General features: G+C 45.3%; 1 protein-coding gene across 2 annotated transcripts in view; it reads left to right on the top strand.

The window, feature by feature from the left end:
• LOC126282200 (tubby-related protein 4) overlaps nucleotides 1–26,165 on the top strand; it is a 1,357,172-nt gene that overhangs the window by 1,278,830 nt on the left and 52,177 nt on the right. For both annotated transcript variants that reach the window (XM_049981737.1, XM_049981746.1), the window contains 2 exons: nucleotides 1,606–1,868; nucleotides 21,501–23,596. In XM_049981737.1, coding sequence (XP_049837694.1) covers nucleotides 1,606–1,868; nucleotides 21,501–23,596 — 2,359 coding nt within the window. The remainder of the gene's footprint in view (nucleotides 1–1,605; nucleotides 1,869–21,500; nucleotides 23,597–26,165) is intronic.

Raw genomic sequence — 26,165 nt, 5'->3', positions numbered from 1 at the left:
TACTACACCACAGCGTGTATCTGTTATGCAAACATGGCTATAATTACAGTGCTGGTTGTGATTTATTTGTGGAATATTCTTCACATCGTACAGTAGACAGCCTACCTTTTCTCTAGTCTTTTTCATTTTTATGTTTTCAAGACCTGAAGATCGCTGAAGTCGATCATGATCATTCATTAACATCTGACTGAACCTATGAGCTTCTCGGAGCTGTGACAGAGGTAATAAATCCTCAGAAAACACATTTTTGTGAATTTTTATAAATAAGATATCTCAAATTGTAATTTCCTAATGGATTAAAACTGTGTACCAGACTGGATCTCGAACCTGGAACATTTGCCTTTCGCATCCAAATGGTCTACCAACTGAGCTACCCATTGTGACTGGTAGCTCAGTTGGTAGAGCAACTGCCCATGGAAGGCAGAAGTCCTGGATTTTTAATCTTCCACGAAGTGTGATACCAACACTCCACTGCAGAGAGAAAATTCATTCTGAAAACTAAAACTGCATCTCTAGAGCAAGATGAAGCTCTTAACAATCTGTGCAGTACTGCGTAGGTTGAAACTATCCTCATTTAGAGGGGCAGAGAGCACGTACTATTTTTATCATCGTGTTCGAGGTCTTCCAGCATCACCATGATATCCCGCTAACGAGCCTGTTTCGCCAGGTCGCCGGTGAACTGCTGTAAACGTTTGCGGATGTGGGTGGCGTCTTGCTGGGTACCGTTCCTCATACAACCGTCGAGCTTCAATGGTTCAAATGGCTCTGAGCACTATGGGACTCAACTACTGTGGTCATCAGTCCCCTATAACTTGGAACTACTTAAACCTAACTAACCTAAGGACATCACACACATCCATGCCCGAGGCAGGATTCGAACCTGCGACCGTAGCAGTCGCACGGTTCCGGACTGCGCGCCTAGAACCGCGAGACCACCGCGGCCGGCCCGTCGAGCTTCATGCGCCTTACCGTCGGCTAGTCCATAAACAAAAACCATATCTCGTTATTCTTCAAACGAATATTAAATCGCAGATGAAGTGTGAGTGCTCCAAAGCGAAGCTTAGGTGTGAATGCCTCTGACGTGAGGTGGAGACAAACAGCAAGAGCTATTGGACACGTGTGCGTATCACGATGGGGTAGTGACGGGGCGAGGGACGTTTGTATGTGTGAACCGACAACCATAGCGCTGTCCGTCAACCGACGAACTGCAAAAGGGCAATCCCACGGCTAATCGGAGCGCGTGGCGTCAAGTTTCTGGCTTGCTTTCTGCTTCCCCCTCTGTCTCCGCCATGACCTGAGTTTGCCTGTAGCAGTGTGAATGAGTTCTAATAAAACATTTCTAATTTCTAGCCCTTACTATTCTGTGCAGGAACAGATTTATTCACTACATGAACACAGCTTGCTTAAACTACGGAATGACTCACTGATAAGTCTTTTTGATCCATTATAAATGTGGATCATTGCGATTGTGATGGATAAAGGTTTTCAGAGATGACTGCGAGTAGTGACCTTTTAATTAGACTATAATTCTATTTTCTAATTAGGAGTTACAAGTCGCCTCATGACTCACCGGCAAGTGCCTTGTGTTCTCCTGTGTGCACGTAGAATCGAGCCTGGGAGGCGACTCGAACCACGACTCTGGCAAGAGCAGCGGCTCCTCCCAGAACGCGGCCAGCGACACCTCGGACACGGAGCGCGAGGAGGGCTGCGGCAGCCCGCGAGTCCAGAGGCGCAAGCGGCGCCGCAACAAGTCGCACGGCGGGGGCGGCGGGGGCGGCGGCGAGAAGGCCGGCGGCGCCGCCGCGGGGGCCGCCGCCGCCGCCGACGCCGAGCAGGAAGACCTCACCTACGTCGACACCCTGCCTGAGGTGCGTCCCTTGTCCTCTGCTCGCGCTCGCTCCTTCGTGCAGCTGCCTTGTAAACCAGCACGGGCTCCGGAAATGCCGACCATGTTAAGCACAACTTGTGGCTTCCGGGCATGTTTTGATTCAATAGTATTTCGACACCTTCTAATGGAGTGGTTCCCATCCTTGCTTAAGCGATTACCCCTGAGTGCAGCCAGACATTAGCTAGTCCCCCCCCCCCCACCCTTTACCATCTGTTCCCCCCATTCCACTATACATTATCACCAACTTTAGCACCTAAGTAAACTGTAGAATGAAAGACTTTTCTTGAAACACTTTTATTTCTAAAATGATGAAAGACGAATAATTTAGCTTGTGTTTATGTGCGTGTGAGTGTGTCTGTACGTGTGTGTGTGTGTGTGTGTGTGTGTGTGTGTGTGTGTGTTTGTGTGTGTGTGTGAGAGAGAGAGAGAGAGAGAGTTAGAATGAATAACGAAGGAATTCGTGATGCATTGCAATGCTACCAATAATTTCTTCTCAGAAAAAACCTAACCATCCACAGTGAGTGTACATACTGGGCGATCAAAAAGTCAGTATAAATTTTAAAACTGAATAAATCACGGAATCATGTAGATAGAGAGGTACAAATTGACACACTTGCTTTGAATGACATGGGGTTTCATTAGAACCAAAAAAAAAAAAAAAAGTTCAAAAAAAGTCTTACAGATGGCGCTTCATCTGATCAGAATAGCAATAGAATGAGATTTTCGCTCTGCAGCGGAGTGTGCGCTGATATGAAACTTCTTGGCAGATTAAAACTGTGTGCCCGACCGAGACTCGAACTGGGGACTTTTGCCTTTCGCGGGCAAGTGCTCTACCATCTGAGCAACCGAAGCACGACTCACGCCCGGTCCTCACAGTTTTACTTCTGCCAGTATCTCGTCTCCTACCTTCCATTCTGGAAACATCCCCCTGTGGCTAAGCCATGTCTTTGCAATATCCTTTCTTTCAGAAGTGCTAGTACTGCTAGGTTCGCAGGAGAGCTTCTCTAAAGTCTGGAAGGTAGGAGACGAGATACTGGCACAAGTAAAGCTGTGAGCACCGGGCGTGAGTCGTGCTTCGGTTGCTCAGATGGTAGAGCACTTGCCCGCGAAAGGCAAAGGTCCCGAGTTCGAGTCTCCGTCGGCCACACAGTTTTAATCTGCTAGGAAGTTTCAGAATAGCAATAACTTGCATAACAAAGCAAGACAAAGCAAAGATGATGTTCTTTAAGGGAATGTTCAATATGTCCACTGGCATTCCTCAACAATAGCTGTAGTCGAGGAATAATGTTGAGAACAGCACTGTAAAGCATATCCGGAGTTATGGTGAGGCGTTGGCGTCGGATGTCGTCATCCAGCATCCCTAGAGATGTCGGTCGATCACGATACACTTGCGACTTCAGGTAACCCCAAAGCCAATAATCGCACGGACTGAGGTCTGGGGACCTGGGAGGTCAAGCATGACGAATGTGGCGGCTGAGCACACGATCATCATCAAACGATGTGCGCAAGAGATCTTTCACGCGTCTAGCAATATGGGGTGGAGCGCCATCCTGCATAAACATCGCACGTTCGAGCAGGTGTTTATCAGCCAGGCTGGGGATGATGCGATTCTGTAACATATCGGCGTACCTCTCACCCGTGACGGTAGCAGTTACATAACCAGAATCACGCATTTTCTCGAAGAAAAAAGGCTCGGTAATGGTAGATGTGATAAATCCAACCCATACCGTGACTTTTTCGTCGTGCAATGGAGTTTCCACGACAGTTCTAGGATTATCGGTAGCACAAATTCTGCAGTTGAGGGCGTTGAAATGAGCTTCGTCGCTCCACAACACGTTACTCAACCAATCGTCATCTTCCGCCATCTTTTGAAACGCCTACATCGCAAATGCCCTCCGCTTCACTAAATCGCCAGGTAACAGTTCATGATGCCGATGGATTTTGTACGGATAGCATCGGAGGGTACGCCTAAGTGCCAACCAAACAGTACTGCATGGAATGCCGGTGCGACGTGCGACTCCACGAGCGCTCACTTCCCCGTGCATAGACGAACCGCCGCAGTCCCCATTTCTTCCTGAACTGTCTCAGCAGCATTACGCCTTGTGCTCCGTCGGCCACTACGGGTCTATCGTCTAAACAACCCGTGGCTTCGAACTTCGAAATCATTCTCGCCACGGCTGCATTTGTTAACGGACCTTTACCCGATCGAATCCCCTTCCTATGGCGATAGGATAGTAACGCTGAACTAGCACATTCCCCATTCTGATAATACAGCTTCACTAAAAGCGCCTTTTCAGGTAACGTCAACATGCTGCGACAGCTGGCGCATCTCATTCTCTCTCTCACTACAGCTCCTGTTAAACACGACTGCTATGCGCAGTTTTGCTGTCCAGCGCCATCTGTCGGACATTTTGTGAACTTTGTTTTTTTTGTTTTTTTTTGGTTCTACTAAAACCCCACGTCATTCCGAAATGTGTGTCAAATTTTACCTCTCTATCTAAATTATTCCGTGGTTTATTAAGTTTTCAAATTTATACTGACTTATTGATCACCCGGTACTTTTTACAAAACACAGTTCCCCTGCATTACTGCTCTCCATTGCAGCACCTCCTTGGCGTGCACGCTGCAACACCATTTAAAATCAAACAAATTCAAATGTGTACACTATACTTGCTGTTCGTAAATCACTTCATTGTGCACTCCTTACTTCCGAACTTGCAGAAATTGGACGACTTCAGGCTGTTAATTCTTTGTGTCTAACAACAAAAATATAGTAATAATAATAATAAAACTGTGTACAGCATTGTAGTAGCCCTTGTGTAATTACTCCTCTGTCGTGCTGTCAATTGATTCATTTATAGTTTCGAAGCGAGTAATGAAGCAATTTCTGCACTACTGCAGGTACTATTTGCAACTTGGAGAAGACATTTTCTTGAGATATTTAGCATTTGTTACCTATATGTCTCAATTTTATCATCAATGGTGTACTCGACAAACCACAACATATATGTGTGGTGGGTGGACTATGTGAGGAGCCTGTAACCTCCACCATATTAGTGCAACTAAATGAGAAAAAGTAATTATTAATAACTTATATAATCAGCAATAGAGTCTTGCGAAATTGTGATAATGGTAATGATGTTTTGAAAATGGTTTAGTTTCGTGACAGGAACAGAATCGAATCGTTCAGTTTTTACCCCTCAAAAAAACATCTATTTGCACCTCAGGGTTTTATGACCTCCTGGTTGGGAGCCGGTGTTCTAAGGAAAATATTCTGCATACCATTAAACACGTTACCCCAGAAAGTATAAAAAAGCTAAATTTTAGCCAGTCTGCTTGTGTATAAAGTACAGTACTAAAATACAGGATTAAATCGATTACATAGTTTTTGGCGGCTACATCCACACCAATGTTATAAATGGGAAAGTAACTCTGCTATGTCCTGACGAGGAAACCGCTGAACCGATTTTGATGAAGTTTGGTAAGGAGATAGTTTCAACACTGAGGAAGGAAACAGGCTACTTCAAAAAACTGTATTTTTGGTATTATTAACATTTTTAAATATGGATTCCGTGCGTGAAATGCAGACTACATTTCCACTGGTGTCAGCGACTCAGTGTTTACAGGTTATTTCGTGACAGTGAAAATTCAATGTTTACTCCTCCACACAGTTCCTGAAATTTTAAAAACCTGTCTACGTCATATGGATAGTCTTTACGGCGAAATATTGTGGAGATACAATAATGATATCCGATAGTAAGCCAAAGAATCATATTTAAAACTTTCACATAGGGAAAGTCATAAGAATAGGCTTACCACGTTTTTTGTTTCCGACCGAGGACATGTTACGATACTGTTAGGGCCAGCTGAGGACATATTTCTTAAATTACTTAAAAGTTTTAACAGTTTACTCAAACATTAAACTTTGTTTTCTCATTGCATTTTTCACTATACATGACTTTTTTCAGCAATAGTTCGTTTGTTTTAATTACACTCATATCTGGCAGTGTTATAGGAAAATGTAACCTCTTCAGCAGCGCACACTAGGTAACTGTTATTCCTATCTTTGTCTTTAAAAATTCTCTTATGTTTCGTGAAGTAGCAGCATTAACAGCACTCTTAAGTTTAGCTGTTTTCATGTGGTCGTTAATATTACCCTTTCCTTTTGTGCTACAGAAAATTCCCCAGTACACAGTGAGCAATAAACACATTCTTTTTACTGTCATTACACAATTTGAAATTTTTTTATTCTTGTAGCGATTAACATATACACAGTTCTTTTGGCCATTCCTAAACGATGGGACAAAAAACTAATACAGATAAGATGATCAACAAAATGAATAACAAATAAACATGGTGCTGCATATATCGATCTTCTGGTGGATATTGCGCCAACAGCTGTTGCTGTACCTTGTATGTAGTAAGAATAACACCATCAACCGTTGGGTTGAGTTGTTTTGGGGAGGAGACCAAACAGCGTGGTCATCGGTCTCATCGGATTAGGGAAGGATGGCGAAGGAAGTCCCTTGCCCTTTCAAAGGAACCATCTCGGCATTTGCCTGGAGACATTTAGGGAAATCACGAAAAGCCTAAATCAGGATGGCCGGACGCGGGATTGAACCGTCGCCCACCAACTGTATTTAACGGTTGTATTCTGAACTTAAGTAGTGTTGATACACTGCCACTGTAGACACCATAGGATATACCAAGCTTCACTTTTAGCGGAGGCCATGTTTTGGACCATCTACAACAGGGGTGGCCAAGAATTCAGATCGTGAGCCATGCCCTGGCTCGTGGGCTGTGCCCTGGCTGGCAAGATATGCCCTGGCTTGCGTCCCATATTGCTCTACCTGGCTGCACACTTCCCTCACTGCCACACCACAGTTTCACAGTGGAAGAAGGGGGAAGGTGTGGGGGGAGGGGGGGAGAGGGATTGCAAATGCGCCATATGAAGATCGCGATCTAATCGCACTGCATATGACGCGGTTTCGTATTTCTCAACAACACAGATCACACACGAAATAAATTTTCAGTATTATTTAGTAATTTTTGGTGCACCGAATATATAATATATTTTAGCTTCAATGGGCTCTACTGTATACTTTAATTCTGTTTCACCTGTTAGTAGGAGGACGATATCGTCTGTAAACCTCAAACACTATATCCTTATTCCTCTAATTTTAACCCCCGTGACGTTTAGTAGGCAGTGGTCAATCACATATCCTAAGTATAGGCTGAAAATCATAGGAGCCAGACAGCATCCTTTTCTTACTCCTTTACCCAATTTTATCCAGTTGGAACTTTCTCCTCACAAATTCACTGACGCTTTTTCATTGAAGTATAATGAGTTTATAAGTTCCGCCGGTTTTCCAGTCCACTCTCCATTCCCTCATTATAATGGCAAGCTTAGCCCGAGCCACATTATCAAAGGACTTTTCCACACATACACTACTGGCCATTAAAATTGCTACACCAAGAAGAAATGCAGATGATAAACGGGTATTCATTGGACAAATATATTATACTAGAACTGACATGTGATTACATTTTCACGCAATTTGGGTGCATATATCCTGAGAAATCAGTGAACAGAACAACCACCTCTGGCCGTAATAACGTCCTTGATGCGCCTGGGCATTGAGTCAAACAGAGCTTGGATGGCGTGTACAGGTACAGCTGCACATGCAGCCTCAACACGATACCACAGTTCATCAACAGTAGTGACTGGCGTATTGTGACGAGCCAGTTGCTCGGCCACCATTGACCAGACGCTTTCAATTGGTGAGAGATCTGGAGAATGTGCTGGACAGGGCAGCAGTCGAACATTTTCTGTATCCAGAAAGGCCCGTACAGGAACTGCAACATGCGGTCGTGCATTATCCTGCTGAAATGTAGGGTTTCGCAGGGATCGAATGAAGGGTAGAGCCACGGGTCTTAACACATCTGTTATGTAACGTCCACTCTTCAAATTGCCGTCAATGCGAACAAGAGGTGACCGAGACGTGTAACCAATGGCACCCCATACCATCACGCCGGGTGATACGCCAGTATGGCGATGACGAATACACGCGTCCAATGTGGGTTCACAGCGATGTCACCAAACACGGATGTGACCATCATGATGCTGTAAACAAAACCTGTATTCATCCGAGAAAATAACGTTTTGCCATTCGTGCACCCAGGTTCGTCGTTGAGCACACCATCGCAGGTGCTCCTGTCTGTGATGCTGCGTCAAGGCTAACCGCAGCCATGGTCTCCGAGCTGATAGTTTATGCTGCTGCAAACGTCATCGAACTGTTAGTGCAGACGGTTGTTGTCTTGCAAACATCCTCATCTGTTGACTCAGGGATCGAGACGTGGTTGCACGATCCGTTACAGCCATGCAGATAAGATGCCTATCATCTCGACTGCTAGTGATATGAGGCCGTTGGGATCCAGTACGGCGTTCCGTATTACGCTCCTGAACCCACCGATTCCATATTCTGCTAACAGTCATTGGATCTCGACCTACGCGAGCAGCAATGACGCGATACGATAAACCGCAATCGTGATAGGCTACAATCCGACCTTTATCAAAGTCGGAAACGTGATTGTACTCATTTCTCCTCCTTACACGAACCATCGCAACAACGTTTCACCAGGCAACGCCGGTCAGCTGCTGTTTGTGTATGAGAAATCGGTTGGAAACTTTCCTCAGGTCAGCACGTTGTAGGTTTCGCCACCGGCCCAACCTTGTGTGAATGCTCTACATCTACATCTACATTTATACTCTGCAAGCCACCCAACGGTGTGTGGCAGAGGGCACTTTACGTGCCACTGTCATTACCTCCCTTTCCTGTTCCAGTCGCGTATGGTTCGCGGGAAGAACGACTGTCTGAAAGCCTCCGCGCGCGCTCGAATCTCTCTAATTTTACATTAGTGATCTCCTCGGGAGGTATAAGTAGGGGGAAGCAATATATTCGATACCTCATCTAGAAACGCACCCTCTCGAAACCTGGCGAGCAAACTACACCGCGATGCAGAGCGCCTCTCTTGCAGAGTCTGCCACTTGAGTTTGTTAAACATCTCCGTAACGCTATCACGGTTACCAAATAATCCTCCGTCAACCCGATCTGGTACGGATCCCACACTGATGAGCAATACTCAAGTATAGGTCGAACGAGTGTTTTGTAAGCCAGCTCCTTTGTTGATGGACTACATTTTCTAAGGACTCTCCCAATTAATCTCAACCTGGTACCCGCGTTACCAACAATTAATTTTATATGATCATTCCACTTCAAATCGTTCCGCCTGCATACTCCCAGATATTTTACAGAAGTAACTGCTACCAGCGTTTGTTCCGCTATCATATAATCATACAATAAAGGATCCTTCTTTCTATGTATTCTGAGAAGCTAATCATTTGCATATCACAGCATCTCCTTCCTGTCGGTTAAATTTCGCGTCTGTAGCCCGTCATCTTGGTGGTGTAGCAATTTTAATGGCCAGTAGTGTATAAAACACATAACGCGGTGACAATCATTGAAGTATATGAAATAAAATCGTCATAACTTCTGAACGGTTTGCGTTAGGACGTTCAAACTGCACGATTGGCCGCGGGGCGCGGTGGGAATTAGTATGTGCGTGAACAAGCACCTTATTGTTGTCGGCCATTTCCACCCGAAAATGTCACGGTACGGTTTGCCTGCGCGTACATCGCTCGTGAAGGCCTACTATGCGAACAATAACAGCGCAGATGCACTCAAAGGGAATTTGTGACCGAGTTCAAGCTGAAGACAACCGGCCCAAATGTGCTAACATCAAGAATTTGATTCGCAAGTTTGAGGGAACGCGTAGGGTTCGTGATGACGGTGTTGGCAATGTCGGTCTCCCAAAACGGGGGGAAAACACCTGAAAATATCGAGAAGACACGTGTTGTGTTTCAAACCAGCCCCAGGAAATCGATCAGACGAACTGCACAACAGATGGGAATCAACCGCGAGACACTGCGACAAGTTGTTGCAACTCTTCCCACGCAAAATTCAAACCCATCAGATATTAGGCCCCAGGGCCATGGAACAGCGGTTGTGTTTCCCCAACTCTGTTGTTCACAGAATTGACGAAGAGGATTTTGATGTGCATATGGTTTGGTTTAGCGACGAAGCCCATTTTCACTTCGAAGGGTTTGTCAGTAAGCAAAATTGGCGTGTTTGGGGGACCGAGAATCCGCATTTGACGATCGAGAAGTCTCTTCATCCTCAACGAGTAACTGTGTGGTGTACAATGTCCAGTCACGGAATAATCGGTGCGATATTTCTTGATGGCACCTTGACTACCGAACAATATGCGAAGGTTTTGAATATTGAGTTCATTCCCATTATCCAAAGTGACCCTGATTTCGACGAGATATGGTTCATACGAGACGGAGCTCGACACTATGGAAGCAGGAGAGTGTTTGATGTCCTGGAGGAGTACTTTGGAGACTGCATTCTGTCTCTCGGGGTACCCAGAGGCCACTGGCATGGGCCTCTATTCGCCTCTATATTCTCCAGATCTCAACACATACGACAACTTTTAGTGGGGCTATAGACGTACTAAAGACAAGGTGCACAGGAATAACCGCAAAACCATTGCTGAGCTGAAAACCGCCATTCAGGACGTCGTCTACGGCATCGATGTTCCGAAACTTCAGCGAGTCATACAGAATTTCGCTATTCGTCTGCACCACATCATCGGCAATGATGGCACTCATATCGAACATGTCATAACGTAAATTCGAATATCTGTAGTGACGTTTACATGTTGAATAAAGTGTTTACAAGCCTTTGTTTATAACTAATTTAAGTTTTTTTCATGTAGTTCAATAATTGTCACCCTATATATATGTCTCTTTCCTTTTCAGTAAACCTCTCTCCCAAAACTCACAAGAGTGCTGTTGCATCTCTTGTGCCTGTATTCTGTGTAAAAGCAAATTACTCTTCAGCCAGATTCTCCTCCATTAATTTTTCGAGTCTTTTATTAATAATGATCCTCAACGTAACTTTGAAAGGAGGCTAACTGTTTTGTTCTCACTGCTTTTCTTGGTTCCCTGCTTCTTTAGTATTGGAATCATTACTGCTGTTGTGTGCAGTTGCATTTAGTGGGGTGATCTGTGGTGACAACAGGGCAGGAGGCCCAGTGGAAACACTGGTGACCAACAGAAAGTCATTTGTTCAACTTTAGTTACAAAACAAGCCCTACTACATTGACCCTGACTGGCGCTATCTCGTGGCTGGGTGCAACTGCCCAGCAAAAAGATGTCCGCATAGGCGCCGTGTGATGCTGACGACATGATAGATGATTGTTTAACAATGAAATTCCCCGAACAGCAGTGCAGTCGAGATGCCATTGTATTTTATTTTCGCTACTAGTTTCGGCAATGCCATCTTCAGGCCCCACATGCACCTCTCAAAAATAATGGCTATTGCCGTACTGGGGCCATATGTTTCTGTATATGGCGAATTCGTACCTCAAGTGCTTTCTTAGAAGACATGACCTGTAGTCAAGTCTTCGAACTATATGAATGAAGCTCTTTAAGGCTATTCGCAAAAGATTTGGTTGTCTATAAAAAGGCAGCAACTCCAGAATACAGTGACGATTTGCAGAAGGATCTGCAGAGGATTGATGAATGGTGCAGTTGACCGTGAACGTAAATAAACATAGCATATTACATAGAAAACGGAATCTACTACTGTACGACTACACCAATGACAAATATCTGGAAACAGTAGCCACCCTAATATATCTACACTCATGCTCACAAATTAAGGATAATTGCAGAATCTGGTGCCACACAACGTGGCACTACACAAAACTGGCACTAATAGCATAGGCTCATAGGGAACACACACGACACAGATCTGTAAGCCCACGGTATTGGTGATAAGTTGAGAAAATCGTCCCGAAACACATGCGCTACAAAACGCCAGTGTTTCCTGTACCCCGACATCAACATGGGATATGATCACCATGCACGCGTACACACGCCGCACAAGGGGTTAGCATACTCTGTATCGACGGCCGGTGTGGCCGTGCGGTTCTAGGCGCTTCAGTCTGGAACCGCGTGACCGCTACGGTCGCAGGTTCGAATCCTGCCTCGGGCATGGGTGTGTGTTATGTCCTTAGGTTAGTTAGGTTTAAGCAGTTCTAAGTTCTAGGGGACTGATGACCACAGATGTTATGTCCCATAGTGCTCAGAGCCATTTGAACCATTTGAACCATACTCTGTATAGAGTGGTCGAGTATCTGCTGGGGTATAGCCTCCCACTCTTGCACCAGTGCCTGTCAGAGCTCCTGAAGTGTCCTAGAGATTTTAAGACGTGCAGCGATACGTACCGAGAGCATCCCAGACGTGCTTGATGGGCTTTAGGTCTGGAGAACAGGCAGGCCACTCCATTCGCCTGATATCTTCTGTTTCAAGGTATTCCTCCACGTTGGCAGCTCGGTTGGGTCGTGCGTTATCATCCATCAGGAGGAAGGTGGGACCCACTGCACCCCTGAAAAAGCGGACATACTGGTGCAAAATGACGTCCCGATACACATGAGCTGTTACAGTTCCTCTGTCAAAGACATGCAGGTGTGTACGTGCACCAATCATCATCCCACCCCACACCATCAAGCCACGACCTCCGTACAGGTCGCTTTCACGGACATTAGGGGTTGATATGTGGTTCCTGGTTCACGCCAGGCGAGAATCACTGTTCAGACTATAACTGGACTCGTCCTGTATTGTGTTCTTGACGTCAGGCTTTACGGGCTCTCCTGTGAGCAGGGGTCAGTGGAGTGCACCTTGCAGGTCTCCCGGCGAATAAACCGTGTCTGTTCAGTCGTCTGTAGACTGTATGTCTGGAGACAACTGTTCCACTGGCTGCGGTAAGGTCCCGAACAAGGCTACCTGCAGTACTCCGTGGCCGTCTGCGGACACTGGTTTCCTGTCTGCCGGTATCATTGAGTTAATCTTGAGATCACACTTCGTGGCACACGGAGGGCCCGTGCTACGACCAGCTGCGTTTGACCAGTCTCCAGTCGCCCTAGTATTCTACTCCTCATAACGTCATCAATATGTGTTCTTTGAGCCATTTTCAACACACAGTCACCATTAGCACGTCTGAAAATGTCTGCACACTTACTCGCTGCACCGTACTCTGACATGCACCAACACACCTCTGCGTGTGTGGACTGCTGCCAGCGCCACCGTGCGACGACCGCAGGTCAAGTGCACCGCTTGGTCGTACCCTGAGGTGATTGAAACGCTCAAACCGCATACCAGAGCTTTGTTTCACCATGTATCAGCATTATCATTAGTTTATGAGCATGAGTGTTGGAGTAATTATCCGGAGCGACCTTAAATGGACTGAGCACATAAAAAGAAAGTAGGAAAAAGCAGGTGAGAGACTGAGATTCGTAGAAAGAACATTAAGAAAAAGTAATTCATCCACTAAAGATGTTGTTTACAAGGCGTTCGACCGATTCTTGAGTATCGTCGAACAATCTTGGGACGTTTACGGGTAGGACTGACAGGGGAGACAGAAAAGATCCGAGGAAGAGCGGCACGTTTCGTCACGGGATCATGTAGCCTAGCGGGAGCGTTACAGAGATGCTCAAAAAACATCATTGACAGACGCTACAAGAGAGACTTGCCTCACGAAGAGGTTTACTATTGCAAGGCTTACCGACGATCATTCTGCCTACGTACGATTCGCGAATGAAACGGGTAAGGGGGAATCAGTACTTTCAGAAGTACTCTCCGCCACACACCGTCGGACAACCAACAGCTGATTTGCAGGATTGTCGCAACTGCAACGAACTTAAGAAAGTACGAGAAACTAAGGTGACCAATCTCTGGCGCTAAGTTCAGAGGTGTTCTCAGTCACAGTCAAAAATGGATGGTGGTCACATCCGTACTAGAACGCATGGTCATGGGTTAGAACGAGCCTTACAGTTTGGAACAGTTTTTTTAAGTGCGATTAGCGTCTGCAGGTATTGACAGATGCGAAAATTACCGAACCATCAGTTTAATAATCCACGGCTGCAAAATACTAACACGAATTCTTTACAGACGAATGGAAAAACTGGTAGAAGCCGACCTCGGGGAGATCAGTTTGGATTCCTTATAAATGTTGGAACACGTGAGGCAATACTGACCCTACAACTTATCTTACAAGAAAGATTAAGGAAAGGCAAACCTACGTTTCTAGCATTTGAAGACTCAGAGAAAGCTTTTGTCAGTGTTGACTGGAATACTCTCTTTCAAATTCTAAAGGTGGCAGGGGTAAAATACAGGGAGCGAAAGGCTGTTGACAATTTGTACAGAAACCAGAAGTCGAGAGGCAGGAAAGGATGCAGTGGTTGGGAAGAGAGTGAGACAGGGTTGTAGCCTATCCCCGATGTTATTCAATCTGTATATTGAGCAAGCAGTAAAGGAAACAAAAGAAAAATTCGGAGTAGGAATTTAAATCCACGGAGAACAAATAAAAACTTCGAGGTTAGCAGATGACATTGTAATTCTGTCAGAGACAGCAGAGAACCTGGAAGAGCAGTTGAACGGAATGGACAGTGTCTTGAAATGACGATATAAGATGAACATCAACAAAAGCAAAATGAGGATAATGGAATATAGTCGAAGTAAATCGGGTGATGCTGTGGGAATTAGATTAGGAAATGAGACTCTTAAAGTAGTAAATGAGTTTTGCTATTTGGGGAGCAAAATAACTGATGATGGTCGAAGTACAGAGGATATAAAAAGTAGACTGGCAATGCCAAGGAAAGCGTTTTTGAAAAAGAGAAATTTGTTAACATCGAGTATAGATTTAAGTGACAGGAAGTCGTTTCTGAAAGTGTTTGTATGGAGTGTAGCCATGTATGGAAGTGAAACGTGGACGATAAATAGTTTAGACCAGAAGACAATAGAAGTTTTCGAAATGTGGTGCTACAGAAGAATGCTGAAGATTAGATGGGTAGATCACATAACTAATGATGAGGTACTGAATTGAATTGGGGATGAGTTCGTGGCACAACTTGACTAGAAGAAGCGATCGGTTGCTGGGACATGTTCTGAGGCATCAAGGGATCGCCAATTTGGTATTGGAGGGCAACGTGGAGTGTAAAAATCGTAGAGGGAGACCAAGAGATGAATACACTAAGCAGATTCAGAAGGATGTAGGTTGCAGTAGGTACTGGGAGATGGAGAAGCTTGCACAGGATAGAGTAGCATGGAGAGCTGCATCAAACTAGTCTCTGGACTGAAGACCACAAAAACAAAAGAGCGCCTGGGTCTTTGAGTTATACGGTTTTGCTTTGATATTTTAATTATCCACAAAACCGAATTGATTCATACATCAGTCTTGTAGTAACTGTATCCTCGTGTGGCTTTTGGCGACGAAGTTGTATCATTCGTATCCCAAAAGACCACCCAAATTTTGATTTTCCGTAGATGCTTTAAATAATTTCTGCCATCATGTTACCTTTGGCTGGCCCACAACCGACTTCCTTTCCCACCGTTGGATAACCGAACTAATGCGCTACCTTTAATACCCACGATGTGTAAGGGACGTCGAATTCTACACCGTACTACCTTTTCCCTCCAACAGTCTTTCCAGTTCCGCCATTAGCACATGATGTTTATCGGCGTGACGGTGCTCTACATCATATTTCGCAGTGCTCCGTGGAACAGAGAATAGCTATGTTATCCACTTTTCCTTTTAACACTCCGATGCAACAATAAGAAAATTATCCACTGAATAAGTTCGTCCTTTTATAATTTTTGACACGCTCTATTAATTTCATCGCATTATTGAAATTTTGCACTGTAACTTCATTGCCTTTGTTTGTTGTATGATGAATACCTAATGGTTTGCTCAAGTAGGCTGCCTCCTTCAGTTCTTGTATTGAAGGTACTGCCTCGACTTAATTCGAAATGTTGGTTGTAGATGGTTCGTTTTCACCAACTACTTATTATAAACGCCTATTGAACGAAACATCAGCAAGAAAAAATAGAATTTTTTAATGGATATATTCCATCGTAGATTTTCCTCACAAGGGGCTTCTAATTAATTGCTTGCCTATGGAGTATCATCGTCTCAGTTGTTCGACTGGATTCGTGATTTCCAGTCAGAAAGATCACATTTCATAGTAGCTGACTGAAAATCTTCGAATATACTTGAAGTAATATCTGGCGTTCTCGAAGGAAGTGTTGTAAGTACTCTGCGGTTTCTAATTTGTATAAAATGATTTAGGAGACTATCTAAGCAGCCGTCTTGGTTTACTTGGCAGATGATGCTGTCATTTACCGTCTACCAAAGTCGTCAGAAAATAACCTTTTGCAAAATGATTTAAACAAGATATTTGCATGGGGCGAAAAGTGACAATTGACCGTAAATTATGAAGATTGTGAATGAGTCACCCACATGAGTACTGAAAGGATAAGTCACACAATTCTAAAAGCTGTCAGTTTAGCTACTAGGAATAACTAAAATTGGAAAGATCGCATATATAACGTTGTGGGGAAGGCAAACCGAACACAACATTTTATTAGCACAACGCTTAGAAGACGCAGCAAGTCTACTAGAGAGACTGCCTAATCTATGATTGTCCGTCCTCTGCTAAGAGTACCTCTGTACAGTACGGGATCCTTACCAGATTTCGATTGACACAGGACATTGAAAAAATTCAAAGGAGGTCAGCTGGTTTGATATTATTGTGAACCAGGGGAGCTAATGTCACGGATATGATAAGCGAGATGGGGTGGCAATCATTAAAACAAAGGCGTTTTTTGTTGCAGCGAGATCTTTTCACGAAATTTCCATCACAAACTTTCTCCTCTGACTGCGGAAATATTGTATTGACGCCAACCTACACAGGGAGAAATGATCATCGCAGTAAAATAAATTAGGTCTCTCACGGAAAGATTTAGATGTTCGTTTTTCTTACGTGCTGTTCGAGAGTGGAACGGTAGAGAAATACAGATAGTCTGAAGGTGGTTCGATGAACCTTCTGCCGGGCACTTAAGTGGGAATTGCAGAGTGGCGCAGACGACAGGGCTTCCTCTATCCTTCCTCTCTGCCAGATCAGCCTGAAGTTCATAGGTTGATATTCTGTCACGATATACAGCTTCATTTCTCTCCCTTAGCGTATTACAATTTATTTATTTATTTATTTATTTATTTATTTATTTTATCAGAGACGTGTCCATTATAATCTTTAACATACTGTGCCGTGGTACACTCTCGGATTTTACGGGGGTGCTAATGTCTTCAAGTACGATTGTCTTGTGATTTATTTAGCATGCCCCTTCATCTACATCTACGTCTACATCGTTACTCAGTAGACCGCTATGAAGCGTATTGCAGAGGGTACGTTCTATTGTACCAGTTATTAGGGCATGCCTTTATGCGCTGCAAATAATGTAATCTTCCCCTCACGATCCTCGTGGAGAAATATATAGAAGGGTTTGTAATATATAACTAGAGTCGTTAGTGCAACCCGGTTCTTGAATCTTTGTTAGTAGACTTTCTCAAGATGGCTTCCGTCAGCCATCGGGACTCCGCCAATTAAGTTTCTTCAGCATCTCAGTAACACACTCCCAAGGGTCAAAAAGAACCTGTCACCATTCGGGCTGCCCTTCTCTATATACGTTCAGTAGCCGCTGTTCCTCCTGTTTGGTATTGGTCCCACGCACTTGAGGAATATTCTAGCATGGATCACAAGAGTGATTGGTAGACTAATTCGTAGACTAATTGCATTTCCGCAGTATTCTACCAATAAACCGAAGTCTGCTATATGCTTCAGGCTGAGGCTATATGTTCGTCCCATTTCATGTTCGTACAAAGTGTTACACCCAAATATTTCGAAGAGTTTACAGATTCCAGATGTGAGTCACTGGTGCTATAGTCAGAGGACACTACTTTTCTCGTTTTCTGAAGTACAAAATTTTACATTTCTGATCGTTTAACGCAAGCTGCCAATCTTTGCACCACTTTGAAATCTTATCAAGGTCTGACAAAATACCTGTGCAGCTTTGTTCAGACTGTACTTCATTGTGGATAACTTCACCATCTTCCAGAAGTCTGAAGTTAGTATCAATATTGTCAGCAAGGTCGTTAATAGACAACATGAACAGTAGTGGTCCAAACACGCTTCCCTGCGGCATACCCCAAGTTGTCTATACATCTGCCGATGATTCACCATTCAAGATAACATGTTGTGTCCTCCTTACTAAGAAACCTGTAGTCCAGTCCCAAATTTCTCTCGATACCCCATAAGGTCGTACTTTTGATAATAAGCATAGCTGTGGCGTTGAGTCAAGTACTTTCCAGAAACCGAGAAATACTGCACCTACCTGCCTTGATCCATGGCTTCCAATGTATCATATGAGAAAAGTGCGAGCTGTATTTCACATGATTGGTGTTTTCTAAATCTTTGCTGGCTGTCATGGAGAATGTCATTCTGTTCGTGATACCTCTTTATGTCTGAGCTCAGAATATGTTAAAAGATTCTACAGCAAATGGATGCCGAGATATGGAGAATTACTTCCGCTATTCTTCTTGTGGACAGATGTGGCCTGTGCTCTCTTCTAACTAAAGGGCACGATCTTTTGCTCAAGTGATTCACGATAGATTATAGTTAACAGGGTCGAAAACTGGGTATAGAATCTGATAGCGATTTCGTCGGGCACTGGAAATTTGTTCAGTTTTAACTATTTCAGCTGCCTCTCAACGCTCCTGACACTATCTATTTCACTCATATTTTCAGTGATAAGAGAATTAAATTGAGACAATACTTCAGGGTTTTCCTTTGTCAAGTAACCTTATGCTTTTGCTTTGCTATCCTCGGTTTCATTTTCTGTCTCGTCTGTGAGTAACTACACTAGCTTCAGGTAGTAGACTATACATTAGGTCAGCTAAGTATACATAATTTGGACCTTTCCGTTAATTAGGAAGGATCTGTTAAGTTCTCTTCCCTACTGCCTAATTCCAGATTTGTTGCTGTTGTCTGGCGATATGGCAAAACTGTCATCGACTCGAAGGTTGATTTTGGCACCACAGTGCCTTCACTTTGCGTGATGATACTGGAGGAGCTAAGCAAGCTCTTATCTTTCTCCATCGTTTGAAACGATCCACCAGCCAGTTGTAGGGAGGCAAACAGTTTAACATGCACTTGTAACTTTAACAAATTATTGTCAGAAACGAAAGAAGTGATAAATGTCAAGAAAAACGGTTGGCTCAATTCAGGACTGAAGCTCTCAGCTTTGGATGATACTTACCCACTTAGCTACCAAGCCATGGACTTCTTTATTTCCTTCTTACGTATAGCTTTTTCGTCCAAACTCTTTTTGGTTTTCCTATGTTTCTTCTGAACCGATATAGTCCATTTCTTTCATTTTTATAGGGTCTAGGAGGCATATGCGTGGTCCTCAGCAGTTAGCAGATAAACGTACAATAGTGGTGAGGACAGCATCGTTATATACACAGGATGTTACAAAAAGGTAAGGCCAAACTTTCAGGAAACATTCCTCACACACAAATAAAGAAAATATGTTATGTGGACATGTGTCCAGAAACGGTTACTTTCCATGTTAGAGCGCATTTCATTACTTCTCTTCAAATCACATTAATCATGGAATGGAAACACACAGTAACAGAACGTACCAGCGTGACTTCAGACACTTTTTTACAGGAAATGCTCAAAATGTCCTCCGTTAGCGAGGATACATGAATCCACCCTCCGTCGCATGGAATCCCTGATGCGCTGATACAGCCCTGGAGAATGGCGTATTGTATCACAGCCGTCCACAATACAAGCACGAAGAGCCTCTACATTTGGTACCAGGGTTGCGTAAACAAGAGCTTTCAAATGCCCCCACAAATGAAAGTCAAGAGGGTTGACGACAGGAGAGCGTGGAGGCCATGGAATTGGTCCGCCTCTACCAATCCATCGGTCACCGAATCTGTTGCTGAGAAGCGTACGAACACTTGGACTGAAATGTGCAGGAGCTCCATTGTGCATGAACCACATGTTGTGTCGTACTTGTAAAGGCACATGTTCTATCAACACAGGTAGAGTATCCCGTATGAAATCATGATAACGTGCTCCATTGAGCGTAGGTGGAAGAACATGGGGCCCAATCAAGACATCACCAACAATGTCTGCCCAAACGTTCACAGAAAATCTGTGTTGATGACGTGATTGCACAATTGAGTGCGGATTCTCGTCAGACCAAACATGTAGATTGTGAAAATTTACAATTTGATCACTTTGGAATGAAGCCACATCCGTAAAGAGAACATTTGCACTGAAATTAGGATTGACACATTGTTGGATGAACCATTCGCAGAAGTGTACCCGTGGAGGCCAATCAGCTGCTGATAGTGGCTGCACACGCTGTACATGGTACGGAAACAACTGGTTCTCCCGTAGCACTCTCCATACAGTGACGTGGTCAACGTTACCTTGTACGGCAGCAACTTCTCTGGCGCTGACATTAGGGTTATCGTCAAATGCACGAAGAATTGCCTCGTCCACTGCAGGTGTCCTCGTCGTTCTAGGTCTTCCCCAGTCGCGAGTCATAGGCTGGAATGTTCCGTGCTCCCTAAGACGCCGACCTATTGCTTCGAACGTCTTCCTGTCGGGATACCTTCGTTCTGGCAATCTGTCTCGATACAAATGTACTGCGCCACGGCTATTGCCCCGTGCTAATCCATACATCAAATGGGCATCTGCCAACTCCGCATTTGTAAACATTGCACTGACTGCAAAACCACGTTCGTAATGACCACTAACCTGTTGATGCTACGTACTGATGTGCTTGATGCTAGTACTGTAGAGCAATGAGTCGCATGTCAGCACAAGCATCGAAGTCAACATTACCTTCCTTCAATTGGGGCGCAGTGGTTAGACACTGGACTCGCCTCTGGGAGGACGACGGTTCAATCCCGCGTCCGGCCATCCTGATTTAGGTTTTCCGTGCCGGGATGGCTCCTCTGAAAGGGCAAGAGCGACTTCCTTCCCCATCCTTCCCTAATCCGATGAGACCGATGACTATGCTGTCTGGTCTCCTTCCCCAAACAACCAAACCAAACCTTCAATTGCGCCAACTGGCAGTAAATCGAGGGAATACAGAACAACTAAAATGAGCTCCAACATAGAAATTAAGCGTTTCCGGACACATGTCCACATAACATCTTTTCTTCATTTGTGTGTGAGAGCCCGCATCTCGCGGTCGTGCGGTAGCGTTCTCGCTTCCCGCACACGGGTTTTCGGGTTCGATTCCCGGCGGGGTCAGGGATTTTCTCTGCCTCGTGATGGCTGGGTGTTGTGTGATGTTCTTAGGTTAGTTACGTTTAATTAGTTCTAAGTTCTGGGGGACTGATGACCATAAATGTTAAGTCCCATAGTGCTCAGAGCCATTTGAACAATTTTTTGTGTGTGAGGAATGTTTCCTGAAGGTTTGGCCGTACCTTTTTGTAACACCCTGTATATATTTTTTGCACTGTAGGGGTCCCTGAAAATTTCATAGATCAATTGATTTCTGTTCACAAATGCATATTCGCTTTCAACAGCATTAACTAAGTTGGCATTAACTTCTAATTTGTTTCAGCACATCAAACTGGTGGAAGTGACATCAAACATCTGGGGTACGAAGTTTAAAATCCACGGCTTAGCTCCGTCAGTACCAGCAAACTTGGGCCAGGTCACTTACAAGACTTCGCTCCTCCACCTGCAGCCCCGCCAGATGACCCTGGTAATCACCGAACTCCGAGACGACTTCCCACCCGGCCCCGACCCCAACTTCAATCCAAACCTATTCTCCGAGGACGAAGAGGAGGCGTACTACCACGAGGAGAGCTCCAGAATGCCGGCCGGTTACCAGAGCGACATCGCTCCGCCCATAGCACCCATGACTCCGAGAAGCCATCACACACCGTCCACCAGCGGTCGTTTCGTACAGAGTCGATCGAGGATGCACCAGGCACTGCACAGCTCGAAAGCTCACAGCCACCAGAATAGTATAACTATATCTAGCAACGCGACCGCCGCTCTAGCGAGAGCAGAGTCATACGAGGACGAATTCTCGTACAGTGAAGTGACGGAAGCCACGAGCTCTTGTGAAAGTCTCAAAAATAGTTCTGTTCCTGCTTCCGTTTCGTCTGCAGCGAAAAATTGTACAGACAGTTACCCGTGTCAGCAGATGATATCCGTGCCTAATGGGAATGGTTACAATGGAAATGGGTCTTACAATAACGCCTTAGGTTCGGGCAGTAGTAATGGCTATAGTAGTGGTGCTGTTGCACAGATAACGCGATCTAACATCGGAATGGCCTCCCAAGGTGGACAATCCCGACACGTCATTTCGCCACTAGTTTGTGAAGGAGCAGTTCCTGCTCTGCAGTCGCCTAAAAACACGGTAGCTCCGAGCGACGTTTTAATTGACCGGACGTCCTCGACACATACTATGGTAGCCTCCTCGCCGTCCGATTTTTCCGGTAACATACAAAGAGTGAAAACCACAATCGAGCATAACCAAAACAGGGGCAACGCGGTAACGAATCTCAGTTTAACGCCGGGAGGGGCAGAGCAAAGCTGCGTCGAAATGAAACCAGTTGTGGTGAAGAGACTGGATACTGAGGGGAGCGGCAAACCCCACCAGTCTAATAATGGCAGCTATAGCGAAACGGCGATCACTTTAGAGGGAAGTTTCACTACGACAAGTGGCCCGTCCTACTGCACGTCACCACACAAAGGGGCGAGCAGTAGCAGTGCGGGCAAGAGAAAGGAGAAGAGCGGCGCGACGAAATCGAGTCCTAGTGGGAACCAGATAGGTATTGCGGGCAACAAGTGGTGCGTTACGAAACCGGAAGAACTGCTCTTCATCGACGAAGACGGATCGGGCGAGCCGGTCGCTCCGGAAAGGGGAGTCAGGCGTATCCCGACTTCGGTATCGATAGCTCCCTGCACAGCCGCTTGCGTAGCCGACTCCATGGTGCGCAGCTGCAGCGTCGGCTACCTCGATATGGTCGACGTCAACATAGTCCCGTGCGACGTAGCCCTGTCCATGCTGAGGAAGGACACGCCGAAGCGCCTAGTCCTGGTGAACAGGAAGAAACAGCGGAAACACAAAAGCAAGCAGCACCAGAGTCGCGAGGGAGGCGACAAGGCGAAGGACAGCTGCGCGGGGCTGCCCAAGCTGAAGCACTGCGGCAAGAGCAAGAGCCTCGACTCTAGCGATCTGTTTCCGACCAGCGATACGTCCGAGAGCAGTTCCACTGCGGATCCTCCGTCCACGAAGAGATCGACCGACCGTGCCAGGAAGGAGACCGGCTCGGCGAGCGCGAGCGCCGAGGTGAGTCGCGAGTCGTCGTCGGCGTCGTCGCCGCCGCCGGCAGCCCCGCCGCCGCGGGAGTCTCCGCCAGTCGGCGAGCGGCACGCTGAGGTGAGAGCCGGTGGCGCGCAGGCAGTGCTGGCGCCAGCGCCGCTGTCGCCAGCGGCGAGTCCGCCCAGCGCGCCACGGAGGCAGCAGCAGCACGCGCTGGCGGCGCTCGAGAGCCTGGCGTCGCGCATCCGCGAGCTGGACGAGACGCACTCGCTGCCGCCGCCGTCGCCCTGCGCCTCCCCGCGGCTGCCTCGCAGCAGCCCCGCCAGCCCGGCGCCCAGCAAGAAGGCCGCCAAACGCAACCAGTCCTCGTCTCCCATCAGGTACCGTGCGACTTCCACAGGGGTCTGTTCTGGGTCCTTTGCTTTTCCGGTTGTACGGGATTGTTATAAACAAACTTTTGCTACTTTAGAGGGAGCGAAAGGCTATTTACAATTTCTACAGAAACCAGATGACAGTTATAAGAGTCGAGGGGCACGAAAGAGAAGCAGCGGTTGGGAAGGGAATGAAACAGGGTTGTAGCCTCTCCCCAATGTTATTCAGTCTGTGTATTGAGCGAGCAGTAAAGGAAACAAAAGAAAAATTCGGAGTAGGTATTGAAGTCCATGGAGAAGAAACAAAAACGTTGAGGTTCGTCGATGACATTGTAATTCTGTCAGAGATGGCAAAGGACTTGGAAGAGCAGTTGAACGGAATGGACAGTGTCCTGAAAGGAGGATATAAGATTAACATCAATTAACATCAACAAAAGCAAAATGAGGATCATGGAATGTAGTCGAATTAAGTCGGGTGATGTTGAGGGAATTAGATTAGGAAAGGAGACACTTAAAGTAGTAAAGGAGTTTTGCTATTTGGGGAGCAAAATAACTGATGACTATCGAAGTAGAGAGGATATAAAATGTAGACTGGCAATGGCAAGGAAGGCGTTTCTGAATAAGAGACATTTGTTAACATCGAGTATAGATTTAAGTATCAGGAAGTCATTTCTGAGAGTATTTGTATGGAGTGTAGCCATGTATGGAACCGAAACGTGGACCATAAATAGTTTAGACAAGAAGAGAATAGAAGCTTTCGAAATGTGGTGCTACAGAAGAATGCTGAAGATCAGATGGGTAGATCAGATAACAAATGAGGACGTGTTGAATAGGATTGGGGAGAAGAGGAGTTTAGTGGCACAACTTGACAAGAAGAAGGGACCGGTTGGTAGGACATGTTCTGAGACATCAAGGGATCACAAATTTAGCATTGGAGGGCAGTGTGGAGGGTAAAAATCGTGGAGGGATACCAAGAGATGAATACACTAAGCAGATTCCGAAGGATGTAGGTTGCAGTAAGTACTGGGAGATGAAGAAGCTTGCACAGGATAGAGTAGCATGGAGAGCTGCATCAAACCAGTCTCAGGACTGAAGACAACAACAACAACAACAACAACAACAACAACGACAACAACAACAACGACAACAACAACTTTAGAGGCCCCCCACTACAAACGAGCGATTGTACAACAATGACACTTTGTGAAAACATTTTCAAGAACATACAGAAGAGAAATAATGAGTAAACCATTGAAAGAAACAAATTTTAAGAAGGGAAAAATGCTCTCTTCAAAGTACAAAAAACGCAAATGCGTTTCTGTTTATTTAAAATAATCTGACTGAAAAATGAGGTACCCGCTGCGTCGTTCTACCTTCCAAAGCCCTTTAAAAATTTCCCAAAAATTTTGGCATGTGGATATAGTTGCATTTTTTTAACATGGAGCTCACAACTGTGTCTCACAATCTCCCCTAACTGTAACTCACTCACACCCACTAGTCCATTGCAAGTCGCTCATATCCATCCATGTCCACAACTTGTGGTCTTGCAGTAGTGTTCTCACTTCCTGCACACGGGGTCCCGGGTTCAGTTCCTAGCGGAGTCAGGGATTTTCTCTGCCTCATGATGACTGGGGGTTGTGTGTTCTTCATCATCTTTTCATCATCATTTATGCACGCAATTCGCCAAAGTGGCGTCTACTAAAAAGAACTTGCAATATGGCGGCCGAACTTCCCCACATGGGGCCTTCTGGCCAACAATGCCATATGATCATTTCATATCTATCCCTGCCAGTTCCCCTTTCTCACACACTCAATCAGCCCAAATCATTGTCTTTATATCTTCGTGTGTCTCTGTCACTGTCCGTGTATCACACCCACAGTCCCCTTTGTTCTGTCCTCCTACCACAGTCTTCCCTCTTGTTCTCTTACTATTATCTCATTCCTTCCTTTCTACTACTCCTGTCTCTTCTCGCTGTCACTATCTCGCTCTTCCTCATTGTCACTGTCATAGACTGTCTCTCTCTTATTATCATTGTCTCTCACTCATTTCCACTTCCTCCCTCTCTTTATTCCTCTCCCACTAGTACTGTCTCCTCCACTCTGTTCCTAGCACTGTCTGACACTGTCAAAAAAGTTCCACTGCCCCTGTGTCTTTCTCTCACACTACCAATGTCTCCTTTGCTCTTTCTATAACACAACCACTGTCTGCTGTCTTTGAGTATTCATTACCTTTCCATCTCTTTGACACTGCCATTCCCCTCTTCTCTCCTACCATAAAAATGTGTATAGTATTGCATGCCAAAATTTTTGGAAACATTTTTAAAGGTGCTAAGGAACGTAGAATGAGGCAGCTGATACCGTACTTTCCATTCAAAGTCTTTTAAATAAACAGGAATTTATTCGCATTTTTGAGATCCGATAAAAGCATATTTCCTCTGGCTCCCATCTTCTCCCTGTTGTAACTCATATGAGAAGGAATAAAATTTAAATGATTTACTTATGTGAAACTGAAATAATACAAATGCAATTTTACACCTGAGACCAGATTTTTATGTTCAAAAAATTTTGCTTGTATACT

Source organism: Schistocerca gregaria, chromosome 1 (genome assembly GCF_023897955.1).
Source record: "Schistocerca gregaria isolate iqSchGreg1 chromosome 1, iqSchGreg1.2, whole genome shotgun sequence".
NCBI classification, from domain to species: Eukaryota; Metazoa; Arthropoda; class Insecta; order Orthoptera; family Acrididae; genus Schistocerca; species Schistocerca gregaria.
The sequence above is the reverse complement of the archived record's forward strand: the minus strand, read 5'-3'. Positions and strand labels throughout refer to the sequence as shown.